The sequence below is a fragment of the Ursus arctos genome, unplaced genomic scaffold (assembly GCF_023065955.2).
Source record: "Ursus arctos isolate Adak ecotype North America unplaced genomic scaffold, UrsArc2.0 scaffold_16, whole genome shotgun sequence".
In the NCBI taxonomy this organism is placed as follows: Eukaryota; Metazoa; Chordata; class Mammalia; order Carnivora; family Ursidae; genus Ursus; species Ursus arctos.
Window position 1 is genome coordinate 41,059,274 of NW_026622830.1, and position 20,468 is coordinate 41,079,741.

Consider the following 20,468-nt stretch of genomic DNA (forward strand, 5'->3'; position numbering starts at 1 on the left):
AAACCAAGAGTCAGACACTTAACAGATTGAGCCACTCAGGTGTCCCTCAATAGTCTAGGTTTAAATTCTTCATGACCCATTAGCTACGTGATCTCAGAAAAGAGACTTAATCTTTCTAAACCTCCCATGTCCCTTCTATCCTTCTATAAACTGGGGGTGATAATAGTTCCCAAAAGATGTCGTGAGGGCTAAATGATATGTTTAAAATGGTGTGCGGTACATAGTAAGTGCTTAATAAATATTAGCCATTGTTTTTTGCACGTAGGCTGGCAGACTTTAAGCATTTGTCTTAGTTTGGAATCCTCCAAATGCAGACCCTGTGCACAAGCGTTATATTTGGGAGAGTATCCTGTCACACCAGCAGGTGAATGGGGGAAGTGAGGCAGGAGGGGAGGAGCCCAACCACAGAGGTGTCATCACGATTACCTCTGTGGGCAGCTGGAACTCTTTGCATCTGGGGACTCTAGGAGACAGAACAGGACACCCCACAGAACTATCCCACCCAAGGGGTGAGGAAGCTGGGTACTTATCCACCAACTCCCTGTCCATCTTTGGTTGGGAACTGTTCCCGAGGGCATTAACACTCTAGGACATGGGACAGAAAATGTCAGGTAGTTCAGAGTAAGCAGCCTTCAGTGTTAGGGAGCGTAAGGGAACACAGAAGGGGAGCTGGCAGCAGCTGCTAGAGTCCTGCCATTACTGTTTTCAGATCATCAAATGAACTGAAGTTCCTCTATATATTTATTTTAATGGGTCAACCCATAAGTGACAGTAATACAACAAAACAAAACAAAACAGTGTTCATTCTATGCTGGTTTTAATGGAGGTATTAAGACAAGAAATAAATTACGTAACTTTAAAATATTTGTATGTAAGTTCCCACCAAGTCAACACGATGTTGAGAATAGTATATGGACTTGAAACCCTAATCCTGCTTTGAACGGCTTACCTTTCCCTCAGTCTGCATCACCTGAAACTAGGGAAGTATCCAACAATTTTCATAGTACCGTGGAATAGCCAAGATTTCATGGAAAAGGAAAACATCTGTCTTTTCCCAAAAATCACCAAACTTTTAGCAGCTACAATAACGGGCTTCTTCAGTAAATGAAACCATTTGAGTTTTTAGGAAAAATAATAAATATTAAGACTTTCCTATGCATCCAGAGGTTCAAATACTAAAACGATAATTAACACCATAAACTCCACCCCTAAATTGAAAAATGTAACTGTTGCGTAATCTGATTGTGTCTTTTTCATGTGAAAAGGGGAAAGTCTGTATATGTGGCCAATGTTTCTAAAAATAAATGCCTCAGAGGAAAAGATTGGAAGGTTTGCCTATGGAAAAAATAAACTATTTTGTGCTACAAAAACAACAAGAACAACGACCCTAAACAACGTTAAGAGCTAATAAAAATATAGGGGGACAGTTTGCATATTAGACCAAAGACGAAGTACTATGTAAAGAAAATTACAAAGCAATAACAAAAAGGCAAACATCAGTAGAAAAGCAAAGAGAGGAAAACATCAACCGAGAATTTTATCTGTTTCCAGCTGAGAATTTTATCTGCTTCAGAATGTGACCATTTGTGGTATTTTCCAATGAAAAGAAAAAGAACCATATATAAGTGGCCCAAGTTTCTAAAGCAAATAATTACTTTAAAGTTTGATATGATGGGGTCAAATTTATAGGAAGGCACATGGTCAAAAAACATGAAAAGATGTTCAAGCTCACTATTCATCAAAATATGGTGACATATCAAAATACAGCTCCGAAAAGACACGCACACACACACATGTGGGGGGGGGTATTTCAAGGAGTTGGCTTATGCAATTGTGGGGGCTGGCAAGTCGGAAATCTGTAGGGCAGTCTGGCAATTCAGGTAAGAGGTGGAGTAGCAATCTTGAGTTTGAAATCTGTAGGGCAGGTCAGCAGGCTGGAAATTCAGGAAGGATTTCTAACCTTACAGCCTTGAGGCTAATTCCTCCTCCAAGACACCTCAGATTTTGCTGTTCAGGCCTTCAGTTGAGCCGATGAGGCCCGTCCATATCATGGAGGGTAATCTGACCTACTTACTCCATGTCTACTGATTACATCAATCACATCTACGAAATACCCTCACCACAGTGTCTTGACTAGCATTTGACCAAGCCACCAGGCACCAAAGCCCCACCAACTTGACACATAAAATTAACCACCGCAGATGGTCATGCCTGCTACTTCACAGAGAAAATAGGAGTCCTCAGAAAGACACTTAACTTCTATGACCCAAGTTCTCAGTCCAGCGCCCCATCTCCCCTCCCGGGACGGCTCACTGATATTTGAGTTCACTGACTATATCCCCCTTCTCGAAACACCCTTTCTTAGGTCTGTGGTTCCACTTGCTTCTGGATTTTCCATTTCTTGGAAGCCTCTTGAAGGGATCCTCTTTAGTTTCTTGAGCCGCCCAGGCACCCCTAAATTCTTTTTAATTTTTAGACATAAAAGGTGATGGGACAATGAATGCTTTTTTTCTTTCTCTTATGTTTCCAGAATTGTTTTTTCTTTTCCTAACAAATTTACCTTTTTTAAAATAAGGTGGGAAAAAATGCAACAAAGCCATTTCCATTCTGTAATTATTTTTACTGCTCTTTGGCTCAACCAGCACAATGACCCAGGGCCCATCTGTGTCATGGCTCAAGGCCCAGGGGGCTCCCTCTCCCTTGGCAGTGAGCAAGATGAGCCATCCGCCCAACGGCTGCCTCTGTGGCTGCCAGCATCACCTTGGCTACCTGCAGAGACTCTCCTGCCTCGGCCACTCAGGTGGGGAGAGCTCCCTCCCCTTCAGGTTGCAAGGCCTATTAATATAAGATGAGCAGAGCTGCAAACGGAGGAAAAATACATAGGGCCAGGCCTTCCAAAGGGAAAGTCTTCTTTCTTCAGTATTGACACCAGGCCCCATGGCGCATCTCCCTGATTAATCTGGCTCCCACAATTTCTCTCTCTGGTGAAACTTGATATAAGTTTCCCAGCAGCTGGGGCAAAGGGCAGTTCGATGCAGTGTCTTGTTGCACAACCGTTCCCATCGCACTCATGTTCCAGATCATGCCGGCCATCTTGTTTCTCTCCTACCTCCCAGTGGAGTTTCCACAAGAGCTTAAGGAATGGCCTTTAGCTGTTTCTCTGCCCTCCAACGACCTCTGCAACATATTCTAGAGGCTTGGTTCTGGGTCTCCACGTCTATCCCAACGTGGTCTCTTCTTCCCCAGTGACGTATGAATGCCTGTGGTGGGTTTTAGGAGAGTGATCGGCATGGGCTAGCAGGTTGACCAAAACGCCTTTTCAGATTTGGTGCCTCCTCCTCCTTCTAGGAGAACTTGAGACCCCCAAAGGCTTAACAGTCTCTTGGGCTGCTTTATTTGAAGCACGGAATCACGGCCTGAGTCTTTTCTCACGTTCTTTCTTTATGAATCCTCCTCGCCACGTTATTTATCATGACTCCAGTCTGTAAAGTGTGTGTGTGTTGGGACAGCCAATTCTAAAGCACACTACAAGTAATGCTGCAGCAGTTATACAGGATAAACCCACTCACAGAAAGGTAGATTCACGCTACTCAAGACTAGGTTTTGGGAAGTTGTGACCCTAGCCTTTTCATTGGGTCTGAATATTACGATTTACATGTTCTTTAGAAGCTAAAATCAACGGATGGGAAGTGAAGGCAATGCTGACTTTGCTCCGTGAGAAATTAAAGTACTCAGGAGGAGCCCAGCCTTACTTAAGGCTCATAATTTCTAAACTTTCTCTGAAACAAGTTGATAGTCTGGGTTTTTAATGTCTTTGTGGAATGCTTACTTTCGTCTTCACACAGAGATAGAGGATTTTTACTCAGGAAGGAACATATTTATTTTCCTTTTTTTCACCCCCGTTCTGAGGGGGAAATATCTCCAACTTCACCCTCATTCATTTTTATGGTTGCTGAAGTATTTTCATTATATTAGCCAAAAGGAGCCTGGACTAAATAAAGTAGAAAACCAAAGGCATATGAAATGGTTTCTTGGCCAGGAAGATACTGCGACCATCTCAGGAAAGTTTCTGTCCTCAAGAAAAACAAATGAAATCGTGGCCTGCCAAGCCACCTCATGGAATCCAAGCAATACTTTCTGTTCTTTTTTCCTCTGGAAGCTTGGACGCGGAGTCACAGTTTATTTGTTGAACACACTCTTCTTGTTTCTTGTAACCATAGACTCTGGTCTAGTTGAGTGTTTCTTATGTCAGGCTATGGCTGAGCCAATATTTATCATTTTAGAAATTTCCATGAGTCATAAAATAAACCTGCAACCGGCAGTACCTTCTATGGGCGTTTCTTTCCTACAGTTTTTAAAATAAAAGGAAAAACGCTGAATCTGGAACGCCTGGCATTTATCAGACCACACAGATAATTTCTCCTGAGGGGAGGATCCTGCTGATATTTCAAAGCCATTCAAGGTGTGTTGCCTGCTGCCTGAAGCACCTTCCTGCCCGACAGCCTGGACCCCCCTCCAGAGGGCCAGGCCAGGACTGGAAAGGAAGCGGTAGAGGTTTGAAGGCTGGAAGTGACTCACTGGCTCAAAGGGTGGGAGGAAATGTTTTCCACGGGAGCAAGAATATAAATGAGCAAGTGATTCCTTCCACCTCCAGTGTGGAAAATCTTGCGAAGGGTCCTGAATTTACTGACCAAAGGAAAAAAAAAAGATTGCAAGATGTGACATGTGGCCCTCATTTACATATAAGAGTGTGTTATGGTAGTGCTGTTTGGTCCCTTTGTGCCAATTGGCCCCTTTTCCCCAGATGTGGACCAGCTGAGAGAAACTAAGAGTCCACAACCTGAATGATTAAAGCAACTTATTGATTTGGCTATAAAAATGGGCCCCGAGTCAAGAGCCCTAGGCCTAGAGTTTATGAATAAAAAATCAGAGGTCTGCCTTAGCATTACTAGGCTACCCCACTAACTGCTAATACGGTGCTAGATACTCAATAAGTCGTCTGTGCTGTGCAAGCATTAGGTTTTAGAACCAAAGGGGTTACAACCTCATCAACACCTTCACTTTGCAGATGAGCACAAGGAGGTCCAGAGAGGTGTACCTCCTGAGAGGTCACACAGCCAGTGAAGACCAGAACGTGTGCCAATGGTATCAAATACCTTCTTGGAAGACTGGCGATGGAAATATTGGAGTCTTAGTGATAAAAGCAAAACAGTTATGCTAAAAGGCACTCCAATTTCACGTCGTGGCCATTGTCCCTTCGCTGTTTTCGGTGGAGCTGTTCTTGAATATGCTCCAAGTTTCCTCACTGGGCAGAGCTGGGGTTCTTCGGCTGAAGCACCCTTTGACATCCTTTCTCCTGCCCCCAGAAGGGAAAACTGGAAAGCCAGCCATAACAGCCCCCCAAATCAATAAATAAAACAAAACAAAGCAGCAACAACAAAAAACTCCCTGCAACTATTATCTCTCTAGGTATCTTGGTCCATGCAGTCAAATTTTGGGGTAGGAATATTAGGTGTTTTCCTCCTCCAATCAACAGTCTCTGAGTCAGCCCTCTAGCCGTGTCTTCCACACTCATATTCACCAACCTAAGTGAGAAATCATGTTGGTAGCTAAGGCTCACTTCCTTCCTCTCCGGGTGCCTCACTCCTTAAGATCTGGTAACACCTCCCTGGTATGATCTGCCCCATCAGTAGGATCCTGAGAACTCCCAAGGGGACCTGGGCCAAGTTTATCCTGACATTGATCTGTTTTCACTCATGATCTCCTTGTGGCAGGGCCCATGACTTCTTCATCTTTATACTCCTGGTAGCTAATGTGCCCACAGCCGGCACACAGTAGGATCCAGTAAACATCTGTCAAATCTAACTGAAAACATTTCAAAGTGGCATCCCATTGTGAATGTAAACAAGACACTTGCTTTGCCTCCCATAAACTTTTTTCCTTTTTAACATTAACAAGAAATTGTAAGAAGAAATTCAGGTGGTAATAATGGATGATGGGATGATGCAAACGTCTTCTAAAAAGGCCAGTCTGCTTAGACTCCTACTGGTTAGTATTAGACTGAATCATAAGAATGTCCTAATTTGGGGGCACCTGGCTGGCTCAGTTGGTAGAGCATGCAACTCTTGATCTCAGGGTCATGAGTTCAAGCCCCACGTTGCTCATGGAGCCTACTCAAAAAAAAAAAAAAAAAAAAAAAGTCCTGTTTTTGTAGGACAAAGATAATCGAATATTGTCCATTTCTTATGTTCAGCCTAATATAATTGAAAATAATTATAAATACATTGCTTTATACGGGGGCTATAATTCATTTTTTTCATTAAGCCACCCTGACCTCTTTACCGTGGTCTACATGGTCCTACATCATTTGATTATTAGTTACACTTTCAGCCTCATTTGGGCCCACCCACCCTGGCTCTCCAGGCTCCAGCCACACTGTCTTCCTTTTGTTTTTAGAACACTCTGACCTCATCCCATCTGCCTGGGATGTTCCGCACTCCTATCGTGACACAGTTGGGTTCTTCTTGGCATTTATGCCTCAGCTTAAATTCCGCCTTTTTGGATGAGACTTCTTTGAACACTGATTTAAGTGTGCCCTTCTTGCCCCCAGTTACCCTTGGTCACATCACCCCATTTTGTGGTCAATAAAGTACTTTTTTGCTTCGTTGTGTGTTGTTTGCCTGTAGCTGACTAGGATTTAAGCTTCAGGACTGCACGGGAGCCCTGTCTGCCTTATTCATGCTCTGAAGAGCTGGCACATTGTAGGACCAACATGAATGTTAAAATGATGGAGTCAGTAATTTTTAAAAATGCAGCAAAACTCCAGAAACCAATATGTTAACTAATGAAAATTTAAATTAAAAAAAATGCAGCAGAATTAAAGTTTTCAAGTATTTTCTTCCCTCGGTTTGCTGATTTCACCATCCAGATACTTCATATAGATACTGGCCCTTTTCCTTTATCCTCCACATATCTGAAATTCTTTGCATCTTGTTTACCCTTTCTTGATACATTGAGACAATGAACAACTTGACTTCATATTGACTCTTGTCCTTGTTATTTACATAACTCCAATCTATTGTCCAGCCCATCCATTGAATCTTTTAGTTCAAGAACATTGTATATTCCTAATCTTTGCAATTTTTCCATAACTGCTCATTCTTGCTTTTGGTCTCCCAGTGTCTTTCCTTATCTAAGAATATTTACTATGCTCCTTTTAATTTCTTGTCCTGCTTCTTTTGCTTGAAATTATTCAGCTTGTTGCCTTCCTTTCATAATGCTTGGATTCCTCCTCTGTCTTAGGAGCTTTACCTATGGACTCATACATATGTCCTTAGGGCTTTTATCATGTTGGGTTTGTACAGAAGATCTGGGGCAAGGGTTGAGAACGGGCGTCACTCCTGGAGAGTCTGGGAGAAGACAGGTGGAGATGCACCAAGCTGGGGGAACTTCTGAGATTGCCACCTGGGCGTTTCCCACCCCCAACCTCAACCAGGAGGCCCCGTCCTTCCAGATGACTTCCAACTACCCTCTCCTTTCCATGATACGACTATTTAGTCCCCAGAGGCAGGGAAGGTGAGAGAGGGGTGAGGGAAAGTTCTGAGCTTGGACAACCCATTTGCATGTGTTGGTACCATCTTCACACTCCCCCTCAGGACTCCAGGGCTGCCTGGACATTATCCAGCACCCTTGACAGTGGGCACTTCACTGGTAATGAGGTTTTCTAGCCACCACCACCCCTCACCCACCCCGTAGTCATGGGAGAAGTGGAGGTCTGCAGAGAATAGTGGGGTGGGGGAGGGGAAATATGGGTCCCAACCAGAGAGTTTACCACTACCAGTCTGTCACTGCCTGTGACAGGTCTTCCTTCCCCTACATCTTGTAATCTTCCTCCTGTCCTTACCCACGTACAACAGTCCTCTGATTTTTTCCTAAAAGCACACATTTGAACTTTTAAGGGAAGCCCTCTTATTTTTATGTTATAATTTGCTTCAAAATTTCTATTCACTTCGTTCCTACCCTTCATGATTTTAACTTGTGATCACATTCAACCCTTAGGCTTCTTTACATTCTGGAAAGTTTTAAGTCATTTAGTCTATCCTTAAATCAAATACTGGATTCCTTTCTTTGTCCCTTTCTGAATCTTCTGTGGCTTCTTTTTCTTTCTCCAGTATAGCAACCTGATCAGAATTACAGAGAGTGCACTATTACTTCTGAAAAGTGGGAGGACAACATGGACAGATCCCTAAGATATATTGCTGAATGAGTGAATTAAAACAAGTCGCAGTCCTACATGCATTGCGGAGGCCATCTGTGTTTTTTTAAATGCTCTATATTGTAAGGGTCTGGAAGGTTTCATGCCGCAAGTGATAACCAGTGTAATAGCAAACCAGTCTTGGCATGTGGATTGTGGGGGAAGAACTGTAGGACTGTTCATTCATCCCTACGTTGGGTTTCCTTTTTAGAATTTTTCCCCAAACCTTTCCCGAAATACGTAGTTTAATGGATGGGCTTCAGGACAGTTCACAAGCTCCCTGAAAATGTAAGCCACGCTTTGTGAGTAGAAGCAAATATCTACTTTTCTAAAGAAAGGGTTTATATTTTTCATCAGAACCTCAAAGGAAACATATGACCCCAGAGGGGTAAATAACCTTTGGTCAAAAGTATTGTGCCACTTTCTACTCCATTTTCTCATGGTTTAATTCAAGCGGTACCTTAGTAACTAAAAACGTGCACTGGTTATTCAATTTTTAATATTACAAAACAGCAGTATATGACTTTTCCTTTACCATGAAGACTAGTGGAGAAATCAATAGTGTTACCATGTGATACTGCGTCGTTCCCATGAATATACTTAAATATATTTAGCCCTTTTCCTAAAATAGATGTCTAGGCCCTTGGGGCTGCTGATCCAAGAGGACACAGCTACGATAAAGGAATGTCTAGAATGTATTTTCGACAGCTTCCATTTGCTTCATTTTGTACAAACGTCCTCTGCGGTGTTAAGGACGCAACAAGAGGTACCTCAGCTCTTTTGTTCAGCATCACGTAGGACTAATGTGTCATGTGGTCTGATACAAAAGGTCATGGGCTTGGGAGCAGATCACTCACCCCTCTGGGTTCCTAAGGAACATTTCTTCACCTTACCTCATCTGTAGACTGGGAGTAATAATACCTACCCATGTCAGTCACTGCTGATTATCTCCCTATACCCACTTTCCCCTTCCTCCCTGGTAAAGGAACCCTAATTTCTTAGCTGAGCACATTGCTGCTCAGGAAACACCCCATTTCCCAGTCTCCCTTGCAGCTATATACTGTATTCTGGTCAGTGAGATAAAAGTGTGAGCTCTGTCTGGCACTTCTGGGAAGTTTCTTTAAAAGGAAAGGGGTAGGGGCGCCTGGGTGGCACAGCGGTTAAGCGTCTGCCTTGGGCTCAGGGCGTGATCCCGGCGTTATGGGATCGAGCCCCACATCAGGCTCCTCTGCTATGAGCCTGGTTCTCCCTTTCCCACTCCCCTTGTGTTCCCTCTCTCGCTGGCTGTCTCTATCTCTGTCAAATAAATAAATAAACTCTCTCAAAATAAATAAATAAAAATAAATAAATAAAAGGAAAGGGGTAGACTTCAGGTTTCCCCGTTCCACATGTAAAGAGCTGGGAGGCTGCTCACTCTGTCCTAACCGGTAAAAAGCTGAACAGGCAACTCCTCCTGCATTCAGAAGAGAGAGGAGAACTCAGGGCAAACTGCTGTGCCCAAAACTGTAGACAAGACAAGCCAATACCGGGAGTTGTGGCTTACCAGAGCAGAGACTCACAAGTAGAAACCACCGTGGGAATGAGTGTCTGGGTAGGAAAAGTGGAACTATAACTGACAAATTGCTGGATGCTAAATGTGGACAAGTCTGCGAGTTAGGAACTCTGGGGATACTCAGTCCTAGGGGACCCCTGCACATCTGTGTCACCTCCTGAAGCTCTACCAGGTTCCCACAGTAAATGTCGAAGAATAATCCCCTCCCGCTTCCAGTATGGGGAGGGGAGAAGGAAGGAACCATTTTGAAATACACTAGAGCCTTCTGTTCTAACAAGGCCTGCCCTGAGGGGAAACTAGTTACTTGAGCCTAACAGATGGGGAAAGGAGGCACTCAACTGGAGCCCACTCCAGCTATCCTGTCCCATTGAAGGGCAGAGCTTGGGGTGGGGAGGATGGGGGGTTGCTTTTGAGAAACACTCGTAAAGTTCAAAGTCCAGAGGCACAGGCTCAGTGAAAATGAGACCAAATCGTAGGACTCTAGAATGCTTCCCCCCACCCCCCAACCTCACCACATCACTAAAGGCCTACTTACTGCTGTTTCTTTCACTCAGTGCATCGTGTCCGGCTATCAAGAAAAAACTGGAAAGCATACCAAAAGGCAGAACAAACAAAAGCCACAGAAATGAAGAATGCCTCTGATGGGCTTCTTAGTAGACTGGGCACAACGGAGAAAAGAATCTCTGAGATAAGAGGATATACGTCAACAGAATCCTCAAAACCAGAAAGCAAAGACAACAAAGACTGAAAGAAACAACATCCAAGGAATGTTGGACAACTACAAAAGGTATAATATACACGAAATGGGACTACTAGGAGAAGAGAGAAAGGAACAGAACATTTGAAACAACTGTGACGGAGAATTTCACCAAATTATTGTCATACAACAAACCAAACCACAGACTCAGAAAACCCAGAGAACACCAAGCAGGATGAATGCAAAACAAAACAAAACACTACGCCTAGGTATATCATTTTCAGATTTACAGAAAATCAAGGATTTTTTTTAAAGAGTTTATTTATTTTTATTTATGTGACAGAGAGACAGCTAGCGAGAGAGGGAACACAGCAGGGGGAGTGGGAGAGGAAGAAGCAGGCTCCCAGCGGAGGCGCCCGAAGTGGGATGTGGGACTCGATTCCGGAACGCCGGGATCACGCCCTGAGCCGAAGGCAGATGCTTAACGACTGCGCTACCCAGGCGCCCCTAGAAAATCAAGGATTTTTAAAAATTCTGAAAGAAGAGGAAAAAAACCACGTTACCTATAGAGGAACAAAAGAATTAGTGACTTTTCCTGAGAGGAGGGAACTGAGACTATGAGATTAGACAGTAGGGGTCCTCAAGGGGAGAGGGAACTTGTAGGGAGGCAGGGGAGAAACTAAAAATAGTTTTTCTACACTGTTTACTGACAGGGTTACGTTCTCTTGTGGGGAGAGGGGGAAGCATTTTCCAGACTATTAACATACATCTCTCTTCAACCTCCTCATTAATGTGTAATTTATTCTTCCTTGCCCCTCATATTATTGGTTTTTTTTTTTTTTTAAGATTTATTTTAGAGAGAGCAAGCACGAGAATCTCAAGCAGAAACCCTGCTGAGTGCATAGCCCGCTGTGGGGATCAATCTCACCACCCTAAGACCATGACCTGAGCCGAAACCACCCAGGCACCCCTCGTATTATTGGTCTTAAGTGAAAGTGCCTATATGTTCAGATTAAGTATGAAAAATGTTTTCTGACTTTAATATGGAATACATCCATCTCATATATAAGGAGAGACCTTATGTCAAAACTTTTTTCCATGGTATGAGGAATAGAAAGATCTAGAAAATCTATGTGTAAAGGCAGAGGTTAAAGTTTAATGGACTCTCAAAAATGGGGGCTCATCGTAGGTTACAATGAACCGATATAGAAGTTTGCTTGATGAATTGTAAAACATCTTTAGATATTGGTTCACTTACTGAACATGTATTACACACCTATTACATATCAGGGAGTCTGCCAGTCCATATAAGGTACATCCTAAACAGCCCGTCCTCAAAGAACTCTCAGTCTAAACTGGTGGTGGCGGCAAATTTATATAAACAGTTAGAAAGCTACATTAACATTAGGGGAAAACCATAAGACATCACTACTCAACGTAGGGGTTGAGGACCAGATCTAGCCTCTCAGGTCCCTGAATCGGCCTTTTGAACAAGATCCTCAGGTGATCTGGATGCTTATCAGGATTTGAGAAGTGATGAACTGTGGGATTAAAGAAGAAACCACTAAGGATCCCTTGGGAAGTGGTCAGAGATCTTCAGAACAGAGGGGTGATAGGAACATTCCAGCCAGAGACACTAACAGGTCCATAATTATGGCAGCTAGAAAGAGTAAGAAGGGTTCTGGAATGAGAAGTTTAGTCTGGAAGGAAACTGGGCACTTTGGAAGATATGGGAGACAGAGCAGAAAAGGTAGGCTGAGGTCAGAGGCAGAAGGACCAGAATGACCCGCTCAGGAAGCCTTAGAAAATTTTAGGCAGGAAAGTGACAAGATTCGATTCTTGGTGGCAGGATGGAGGATGAAATGCAGAAGAGAGGCTAGAGCAGGCAGGTTTGTATCCTTTAATGAGAAAATTTTAGGCAGGAAAGTGACAAGATTTGATACTGGTGGCAGGATGGAGGATGAAATGCAGAAGAGAGGCTAGAGCAGGCAGGTTTGTATCCTTTAATGAGCACGATTCGATTCGACTTTGGAACTAGAAGGAAAGTCTTTGAGGACTTCATAAATGGAGGGGCCACTGAGTCCCTGGAAGAGAAATAAAGGGTTCCAGCTGTAGTTGGATACAGATGAGTTCTTTTCTTCTCAAAGTGCAATGTCCAACCAGCTGCATTAGCATCACCTGGAAATTGTTAGAAATGCAAATTCTCGTGTCTTAACTCAGATAGACTGTCAGAAACTCTGGGGGCCAGGACACACAAATCTGACTTTACCATGTTCTGTTTCAAGCCTGAGAGCTTGAGCACTGCTCTAGCCTGCAAAAAAGTCTTGTAGCAAGTGGTAAAGGCTTAGAATTGCCACAACTTACTTCCTTTTTAGAAAATAATAGGAAAAAAAAAAAAAAAAACCGAGGGTAATGAGAGATACGTTTTTACGTTGAATGGGCAGAACAGAAGCCACACAACAGTCTAGATTTCATATAGTGCCCAGAAAAAAACCCCAAAACACCGTCTTACCCCAAAGGCTCACATTTGGAGAAAATAATTTTGGTAGAGGCCGTGATGTTCTCGGTAGCCTAAATTAAGTAAAACTTAATGTTAAGTAATCACCCCAGTTGTAAACTCTTTGTTCCCTTTACTGCCCAGAAAAACGCCCTCAGGAAAAACACTGGGATTCCTTTTGGCCCTCTCAAAACTGTGTTTCTGTTGTAACCGCCCATTAAAAAAAAAAAAACCCAACCCCAAATTAAAAGCCCCCAAAATGCAGCGGCGGGGCTGGCGCCATCGTCCCAGGAAAACTCCACCGTTTCCCAGCCACACCCCTGCGGACCGCCGGACCTCCTTCCCCGGGCCGTTCCCAAAGATAAATAAATCACTCCTTGTTTTTTCCAGACCTGAAATTAGCGGTGACTCACAGAGCACTCTGAATGGCCACAGTCGCCTCGGGAAGAAGGAAAAATGTGCAGATTTTTCCCTCACGCGAGGGCCCGACGTGCCGGGCTGGGCCAATCAGGGGAGGATGGCGGGAATAGCACCAAAGTAGGTAAAAAAATGCGGCTGTGTTCTCGCCGCCGCGGCCCGCGCCTGGGCTCCCCCGGGTCCTCCCTTTGGTCTCCTGCTCGGGGAAAGCCGCCTACCCTCGTTCTCCCCCTTCCTCCCTTCCCCCCCCCCCCGCCCCCCCAGGTCCCGCCCCCAGCGCGGCGCACACCTGGCCAGGTGGCTGCTTCCATGTTAGGGCAGCGGCAGCCCAGTGGGCGGGGCGCCACGTGACCCCGCCCGCCGAGGTGGGGGGGGGGGGTAAGGGTCCTGTGCCCCGCTTGATCGTTTGCTTGTTCCTCACCGGCAGGTGCCACCCCGAGCTCTACCTCCTCGTCCCTAGTAGATGAGGGAGACCCCACCCCCACAGACCCGAGCTGGTGAGAGGAGAGCCCGGTCCCCTCGTCTTCAGAACGTGAGGCGGAACCCTCCGCCTGCTCTCTGGGCAGGGCGCTGCCTGGCCGGCCGGTTGCATAGCAACGGCAGGCAGCGCGTGACGTGCGCAGTCGCGTTTGGGCGCGAGGCGCGAGCCCGCGCACCCGCCCCCTGGTAGGCTCGCGCTTCGCGTCGCGCGCTGGCTGCGTCTCTCGGTCCCTCTGCCGTGAGAAGGACGCTCTGCAGACTCGGCGCCGGCCAGCTCCCCCTCCCGCGTCACTGCGACCGCCGCGGCGAAGATGGTGAGTGGGAGGGAGCCCGAGGCGTGGGCTTGACGCGGCCCGGGCGGCGGGGCGCTGGGGCGCCGTGGGGGTCGGGACTGAGGAGCGACAGGCGCGCCCCCGCGTGGGGGTGGGGGTCGCGGGCCCAGCTGCAGCCCCCAGGCTGGGGAAGGTCTTTGGGCTACCACCGCTCGCGCACCCGCTGGGACCCCGGCTCCTTGGGCGGCTCCTGGCCGCTGCGTCGCTCGCAGCCGCTGTGAGGCCGCCGGCGGGAGCGTGGTGCCCGCAGTTCCTCCCGCCCAGGCCTGGGGAAGACCTGCCGGGTCAGAGCACCGCCACACCCTTGGTGAAATCCACCGGGAGTCCGCCAGCCCGGGGTGGGGGGCGTCGGAATCCGGCGCTGGCCTTATTGGAGCAGGTTTCCCCAAAGCCGGGCGCTGAGGCGGTCAGTGACTCGTGCGAGTTTCCGCCCCTGAGGTCGGTCCATCTCATTAAGGAAAATAAGGCCTTTATTGAACAACCCTAGAGGGCGGAATGATCACCGCGAGCATGACCCTGGTATAATTAAGAACAGGGTGGCCTCGCAGCCGCTTTGTTTGCCGTATCTGGCAATCAGCTTCCAGCAGCACTCTGGTGCTTGTCAAGCTTGGCAGTGGCTCTTTTAACCATTCCCTACCCGATCTCTCCATGTATGGTTAGAAATTTTCTTTTACCTGTGAACAGTTTGGCTCTGCCAGAACTTAGCGTGTGAGGAGTGGGCTTGATGCTGGGATGCTAATAAAAACGAATGAAAAAGCCTTTTAAAAGCCCATTGAATTATCTTAGTCATTAAGAGTAAATATGCTCATTATATTCTAGGTGATGGACACTTGGCTTAATTTACATATTTTCCCCAGTAAACTGTCTCTAATTTGCTGTAAAATTGTATTCTTAACTGGACGATCAAGTAGAACATTTTGTCATTTTATTTAGTCTGCACTCGCTGTTACCATTTTTGGTCAATGATTTGCAGGCAAAGGCTTACCAGACTTTGCTAGAAATATTACACTGTTATTGCATCTGTCTGCCTGGAAGCAGTTGGTACCAGTTTACTGGCATACAAAATGTTTTCGCTGAATGACAATTTTGGTTTTACCTTACTGCAAGGAAGAAAAAGAGATTAACCAGTAGTTTCTTGATGACTAAGGAGATGCAGTAGGAATTTGATAGTGTTCAGTTTTTGGTTCTTCTTTGGTTTAATTTTGTAAGCTACAAAGAGCGGCATATTCAGACTTTTTTAAACCTCTGTAAGATTATAAGTGTATATACTGCTTTATGTTAAAAGACTTAATCTAAGGGTTTTGAGTTCTCATGAAATTAGGACGATTTACTCTGATGAAAGTGCTTTGAAGTGGGCTGGGGCCTGCTTTAGATTCTTTTGATTTGACATTCTTTTTTGAGTTTCTATAATACAAACTTTATCTTCTATTTGAAAACAGGACCAAGCATTTTAACTTTAGTTAAATCCTTAAATTTTAGTTCAAGTTTAACTTCCATATTTCTGTGCATTCAAATAAAATAAAGGGAGGGTCTGTTTTATTTATTGGTTCTTGGGGGAGGAGAACTAAAAATTAATCAAGATGAGTGGATTCCAGATATATTTTAATATTGTTGGCCTCAGAGAGAGGTCAAGAAGACCTTACAAGCTCCTGTTGTTCAGATGCTTGCAAATAGTGTTCAGAATATAGACTGACCATTTGTAAAGGTTACTCTTATATTTAGCCTTATAAGCACAGACCATCTTCTTTCAGTGTCAGCTGTTTGAGAGTATTATGAAGATTTAAAGTTCTTTTATTATTCCAGATTTTAGCGCTTTATCTCTATATTTGAAATTGAGGTTCCAAGTTTCTAAAGTTGTTTTTTGTTTTTTTGTTTGCTAAGTTTAAATTTTAGGGTGGCTTAGTTGATTAAGTATCCGAATCTTCTTCTTTTTTTTTTTAAGATTTTATTTATTTATTTGACAGAGAATGCGTGTGCACACCCTAGCAGGGGGAGCGACAGGCAGAGGAAGAGGGAGAAGCAGGCTTCCCGATGAGCAGGGATCCTGCCGTGGGGCTTGGCTCAGTCCCAGGACCCTGAGATCATGACCTGAGCTGAAGGCAGATGCTCAACCAACTGAGCCACCCAGGTGCCCCTAAGTATCCGAATCTTGATTTCGGCTCTAGTCATGATCTCAGAGTTGTGAGATCCAGCCCCAAGTTGGGCTGGGCAAGAGCTTGCTTAAGATTCTCTCTCTCTCCCCCTCTGCCACTCCCCTCTCCTCCACTTGCATTCTTTCTCTCTCTCTCAGGAAAAAAAAAAAGATTTTTAGCTGCTAATGGGTTTGTTCTGCATTAACAAAATCACTTCCTGGTATTCACCAAGCCTTCTGGAAGCCCTTGGGAATAAAAGCAATTTGAAACCAGCCCAAAAGATCACCTTTGGGCACTTCAAGATGAGAGTTCATGTTTTCACAATCTCACTTTACAGTGCCCCCCCCCCCCAAAAAAAAAGCCTGTCCTCCACAGGAACCACATCTACCCACTCCAAACAAAACTTTGGTATATGTGTACCAGGTATGCCAGTTTCCTCATAGAAAGATTATTTACTAGTCTATCACTAAGTTCCTGGGGTTATCTGCTCAGTAGTTTGTTTTGTTGGTTATGGATCAAGATACTACACATAGACTTGCCTAGTGCCTCTTGTAACCAATGGTATATGACATTTATAGCATACTGTATGGCTTTCTGGGAGTAGGAGTGTAGTCTTGCCCCTGAAGTAATAAAAGTCTGCATGATAATTCAGCCTTGCCCTAGTCAGAACTCTGCTGTAACAAACTGAGCTAATTGGCCCAGAATGAGTTACAAATGTATTCTATCACTTGATGATTAGGAAAAACACTTTTACTTACAGCAATCTAATGGAATAGGTTGGGCATGTGTTCATGTGCCTGTTTAACATGAAAAAACAGACTGTAAAGACAGATTGACTTGTGACCTTTTTTGACTGCACATCGAGTTATAACATAATTTACAAATTTATTTTAAACATTTTAAGCAGAAAGGTACACGGAATAAGAGGTCCCTTTGTATGAAAAAAGAAAATAACTTTTTGCCATATTTCAGGTTTCTGTGTTACCATTACAGCTAAATCTGCATCTTCTTCCTCATCCCATTCTCTTCTCTCCCCAGAGATAACCACTCCTGTGTCAAAGACATAATGTACTGGCCAATTAAGGAGATGATTTTTTCAGGCTATTGCAGTTGGGAGAACATTAATTAATAAGGAACATCTCACAAAAAAGGACAAGGACCTGGGCGAGTAAAACCAGGAGTCTTGAGGAACTGCACAGATAGGTCTTACCACAATAAACAAGGGCAGAATCTTTTTTTTTTTTTTTTTTTAAGATTTTATTTATTCCACAGAGACAGCCAGAGAGAGAGGGAACACAAGCAGGGGGAGTGGGAGAGGAAGAAGCAGGCTCTTAGGAAGGAGCCTGATGTGGGGCTCCATCCCAGAACGCTGGGATCATGCCGCCCTGAGCCAAAGGCAGACGCTTAACAACTGCGCCACCCAGGCGCCCCAAGGGCAGAATCTTTTTGTTGCCAGTTTCCCAAAACTCAAAATGATGGGAGTGGATTTCTTAACCATCACTGCTTTCCAGGAACACAAAGCTCAGGTAAAGTTTAACATAGTCAACTGAAGTTAATATATTTCATTCAAATTGATATTTCTATACTTTAAGCTATGTATGTATGCATCTGTAGTAATATATATTATTTTGATGTGTTTTTAAATTTCATATAAATGCTATGCTTTATGTACCCTTTTGCAACTTAAAAAATTAAACTTGGTGAGTTTTTTGGGGAGGGGGATGATTTTTGGTTTTAGCCGTAGCTGTGGTTCTTTGTATTAACTGCTAAATAGTTTTTATGACTACGTAAGTTTATCATTCCCCTATTGATGAACATTTCTCCAGTCTTTCACTCTTTTATTTTTATGTCTACTTAAGCAGCTTTGCGATAGATGGTTTCCATGGTTTATGATACTTAACGTATCACCAGTGAATTGTTCTTGGTATAGACCTAGAAGTGGAAGCCTGGATTGGAGGGTGTGCATGTGTATTTTTTTTTCTCTCCTACGGGTGGTTCTAGTTTGTATCCCATCAGCTACATTTATCAGCCTGCTTTCCATTTCTTTTCACCATTTGGTATTGCGTCTTTTTTTTTTTTTTTTTAAGATTTTTTATTTATTTGACAGAGACACAGCGAGAGAGGGAACACAAGCAGGGGGAGTGGGAGAGGGAGAAGCAGGCTTCCCGCTCAGCAGAGAGCCCAGTGCACCTCGATCCTGGGACCCTGGAATCATGACCTGAGCCCAAGGCAGAGCCCAAGCCTAACGACTGAGCAACCCAGGCGCCCCTGGTATTGAGTCTTGAAACCTTTGCCAACCTGATGGGTGTGAAATGGCTTCTTATTCTTTTAATTTGCATTTCTCTGATTAGTAGTAAAGTATCTTTTTATGTTTATTCCAGCCTATGCTTTTACATATATGTGCATCTAGTGAACCTGACATTATGTAAATACTCATCACGTCTTCATTTAGGCTTATTTGTGGAGTCATAAAGTAAATCCAGCGTTAAAAGAAAATCTATAAGAACGCGATTGTCAGTGTCAGAACTGCATACTGAGTGCTGATATCCTTCTCCTCTGGAACCTATATTTCTTAGCATACCTCTCAAGCTGCTAAGCAACAGAAGTTAAATACCCTTAATTCTAGCCACTTGCCATGGTCAGATCCTGGTAGTGGTAGAATGTCGTGATCCAGGATAGAGCTCCATCTTTGCCAGGGGCCATGGAGATTAACATCCTCTGCTTTATTTATGCTTATCTTTCTTTTTCTTGGGTAATTCATCCAGCCAGATGTTAAAAACAAACAAGCACTGGGGGTATATGGAAATCTCTGTGCTTTCTGCTCAATTTTGGTGTGAATTTAAAATGTCCCTAAGAAAAAGTCTATTAAAAAAGAAACAAGCAAAACAAAACGACTATTTTTCACCAATAGAATTGGTTTAAATCGAGCTGCTGTTTAACTTACTATCCAGGAAGACTCAGACAATTTCATTTTTATGTTAATGTAACCTTATTTCGGTAATAACCAAGATCTTTGAAGTGAATACCATATTTGAAATTAGAAAAAAGTCTCAAAAGTGGAAAAACTGGATTTAACACATATGTGTTACTTTTATCTACAGAGCAGAGTTCTGGTCTCTGAGTAATTAGGCCTAGTCTCTCTACTGTATTATTTGCATTTTGCAAACCCAAACCACAGATCCTAATAAAGAAATAGAAGATTGTTATTTAAGTATTTTGAGCATATTCCTCTCTACATTGTCCATGAAAGACACACTCAAAGATTTACACCTAACACTTAAGAAATATTTTAATCACAGGTTTTCGTTTTTCCCTGACTCCTTGCCTCGATGTTGGAAGTGATTTTTCACTTGGAATTGTTGTGCTGCTGTTCATTTTTCTTGAAATTTTACATTGGGAAAAGTATAGCAAAATAAACATCAGATCATTTCATCTCAGTAATACTTTGACACACTGGTTACTTAATTCATCTTGGAGTCTTGTGTGTAAGGACTCCCCATGGAGTTGAGTAGTTTTTAGTCTAGAGTGATTTTTAACTCTTTAAATTTAAAGTTTTCTAGTAGCTAACATCGTAATGCTTATGTGTTGTTTACTTACCCTATTCTGTGATTTGATTTGGTATGTTAAAATCGAAGAATCAATATTTTGTGTAGATCTTTAAAAAACAAGTGATTTAAGTAAAACTGCGATTAAAATTCAGGTTTTAATGTGTAGTTGAAGGTATGAAAAAGCGGAGGAAAAGCTGAGATTTGGGCTTTTTTTTTTTTTTTTAAAACATGAGAGGAGCGTCAAAGAACTGGTTCTGTTGCAGCAGGACATAGGATGAGCACTTCAAAGACAAACTCCAGTGCATACTATAGCAGGAACCCCGCATTTGAAACTACTTTGTCATTGTGTTCTTTTAGATTACGTCAGAGGAAGACCGTTTACTCTTTTCCACATTTTCGCATCACTTTATAGGTTGTTAATCTAGTTTGCCTTATCACAGAAAACAAAGAAGAATTTCCTACCCATATTCCTATGTTAGCATGTTTTCAGGAAAAAATCATCAACGTGTAAATGTAATTCGCATTTATTTTTAAATGGTTTCATGTAGTACGTTTTTGA

The 20,468-nt window shown here is 43.6% G+C and overlaps 1 protein-coding gene across 2 annotated transcripts in view; it reads left to right on the plus strand.

The window, feature by feature from the left end:
* The first annotated feature begins 13,451 nt into the window (after positions 1-13,451).
* Positions 13,452-20,468, plus strand: part of DSTN (destrin, actin depolymerizing factor) — a 38,597-nt gene continuing 31,580 nt past the window's right edge. Inside the window, exons 1-2 of one of the 2 annotated variants that reach the window (XM_057312679.1) lie at positions 13,452-13,537; positions 13,845-14,211. In XM_057312679.1, coding sequence (XP_057168662.1) covers positions 14,209-14,211 — 3 coding nt within the window. In that variant the 5' untranslated portion in view covers positions 13,452-13,537; positions 13,845-14,208. Of the gene's footprint in view, positions 13,538-13,594; positions 14,212-20,468 lie in introns of those variants that run through there. The other variant, XM_026502999.4, reaches the window with a different exon arrangement.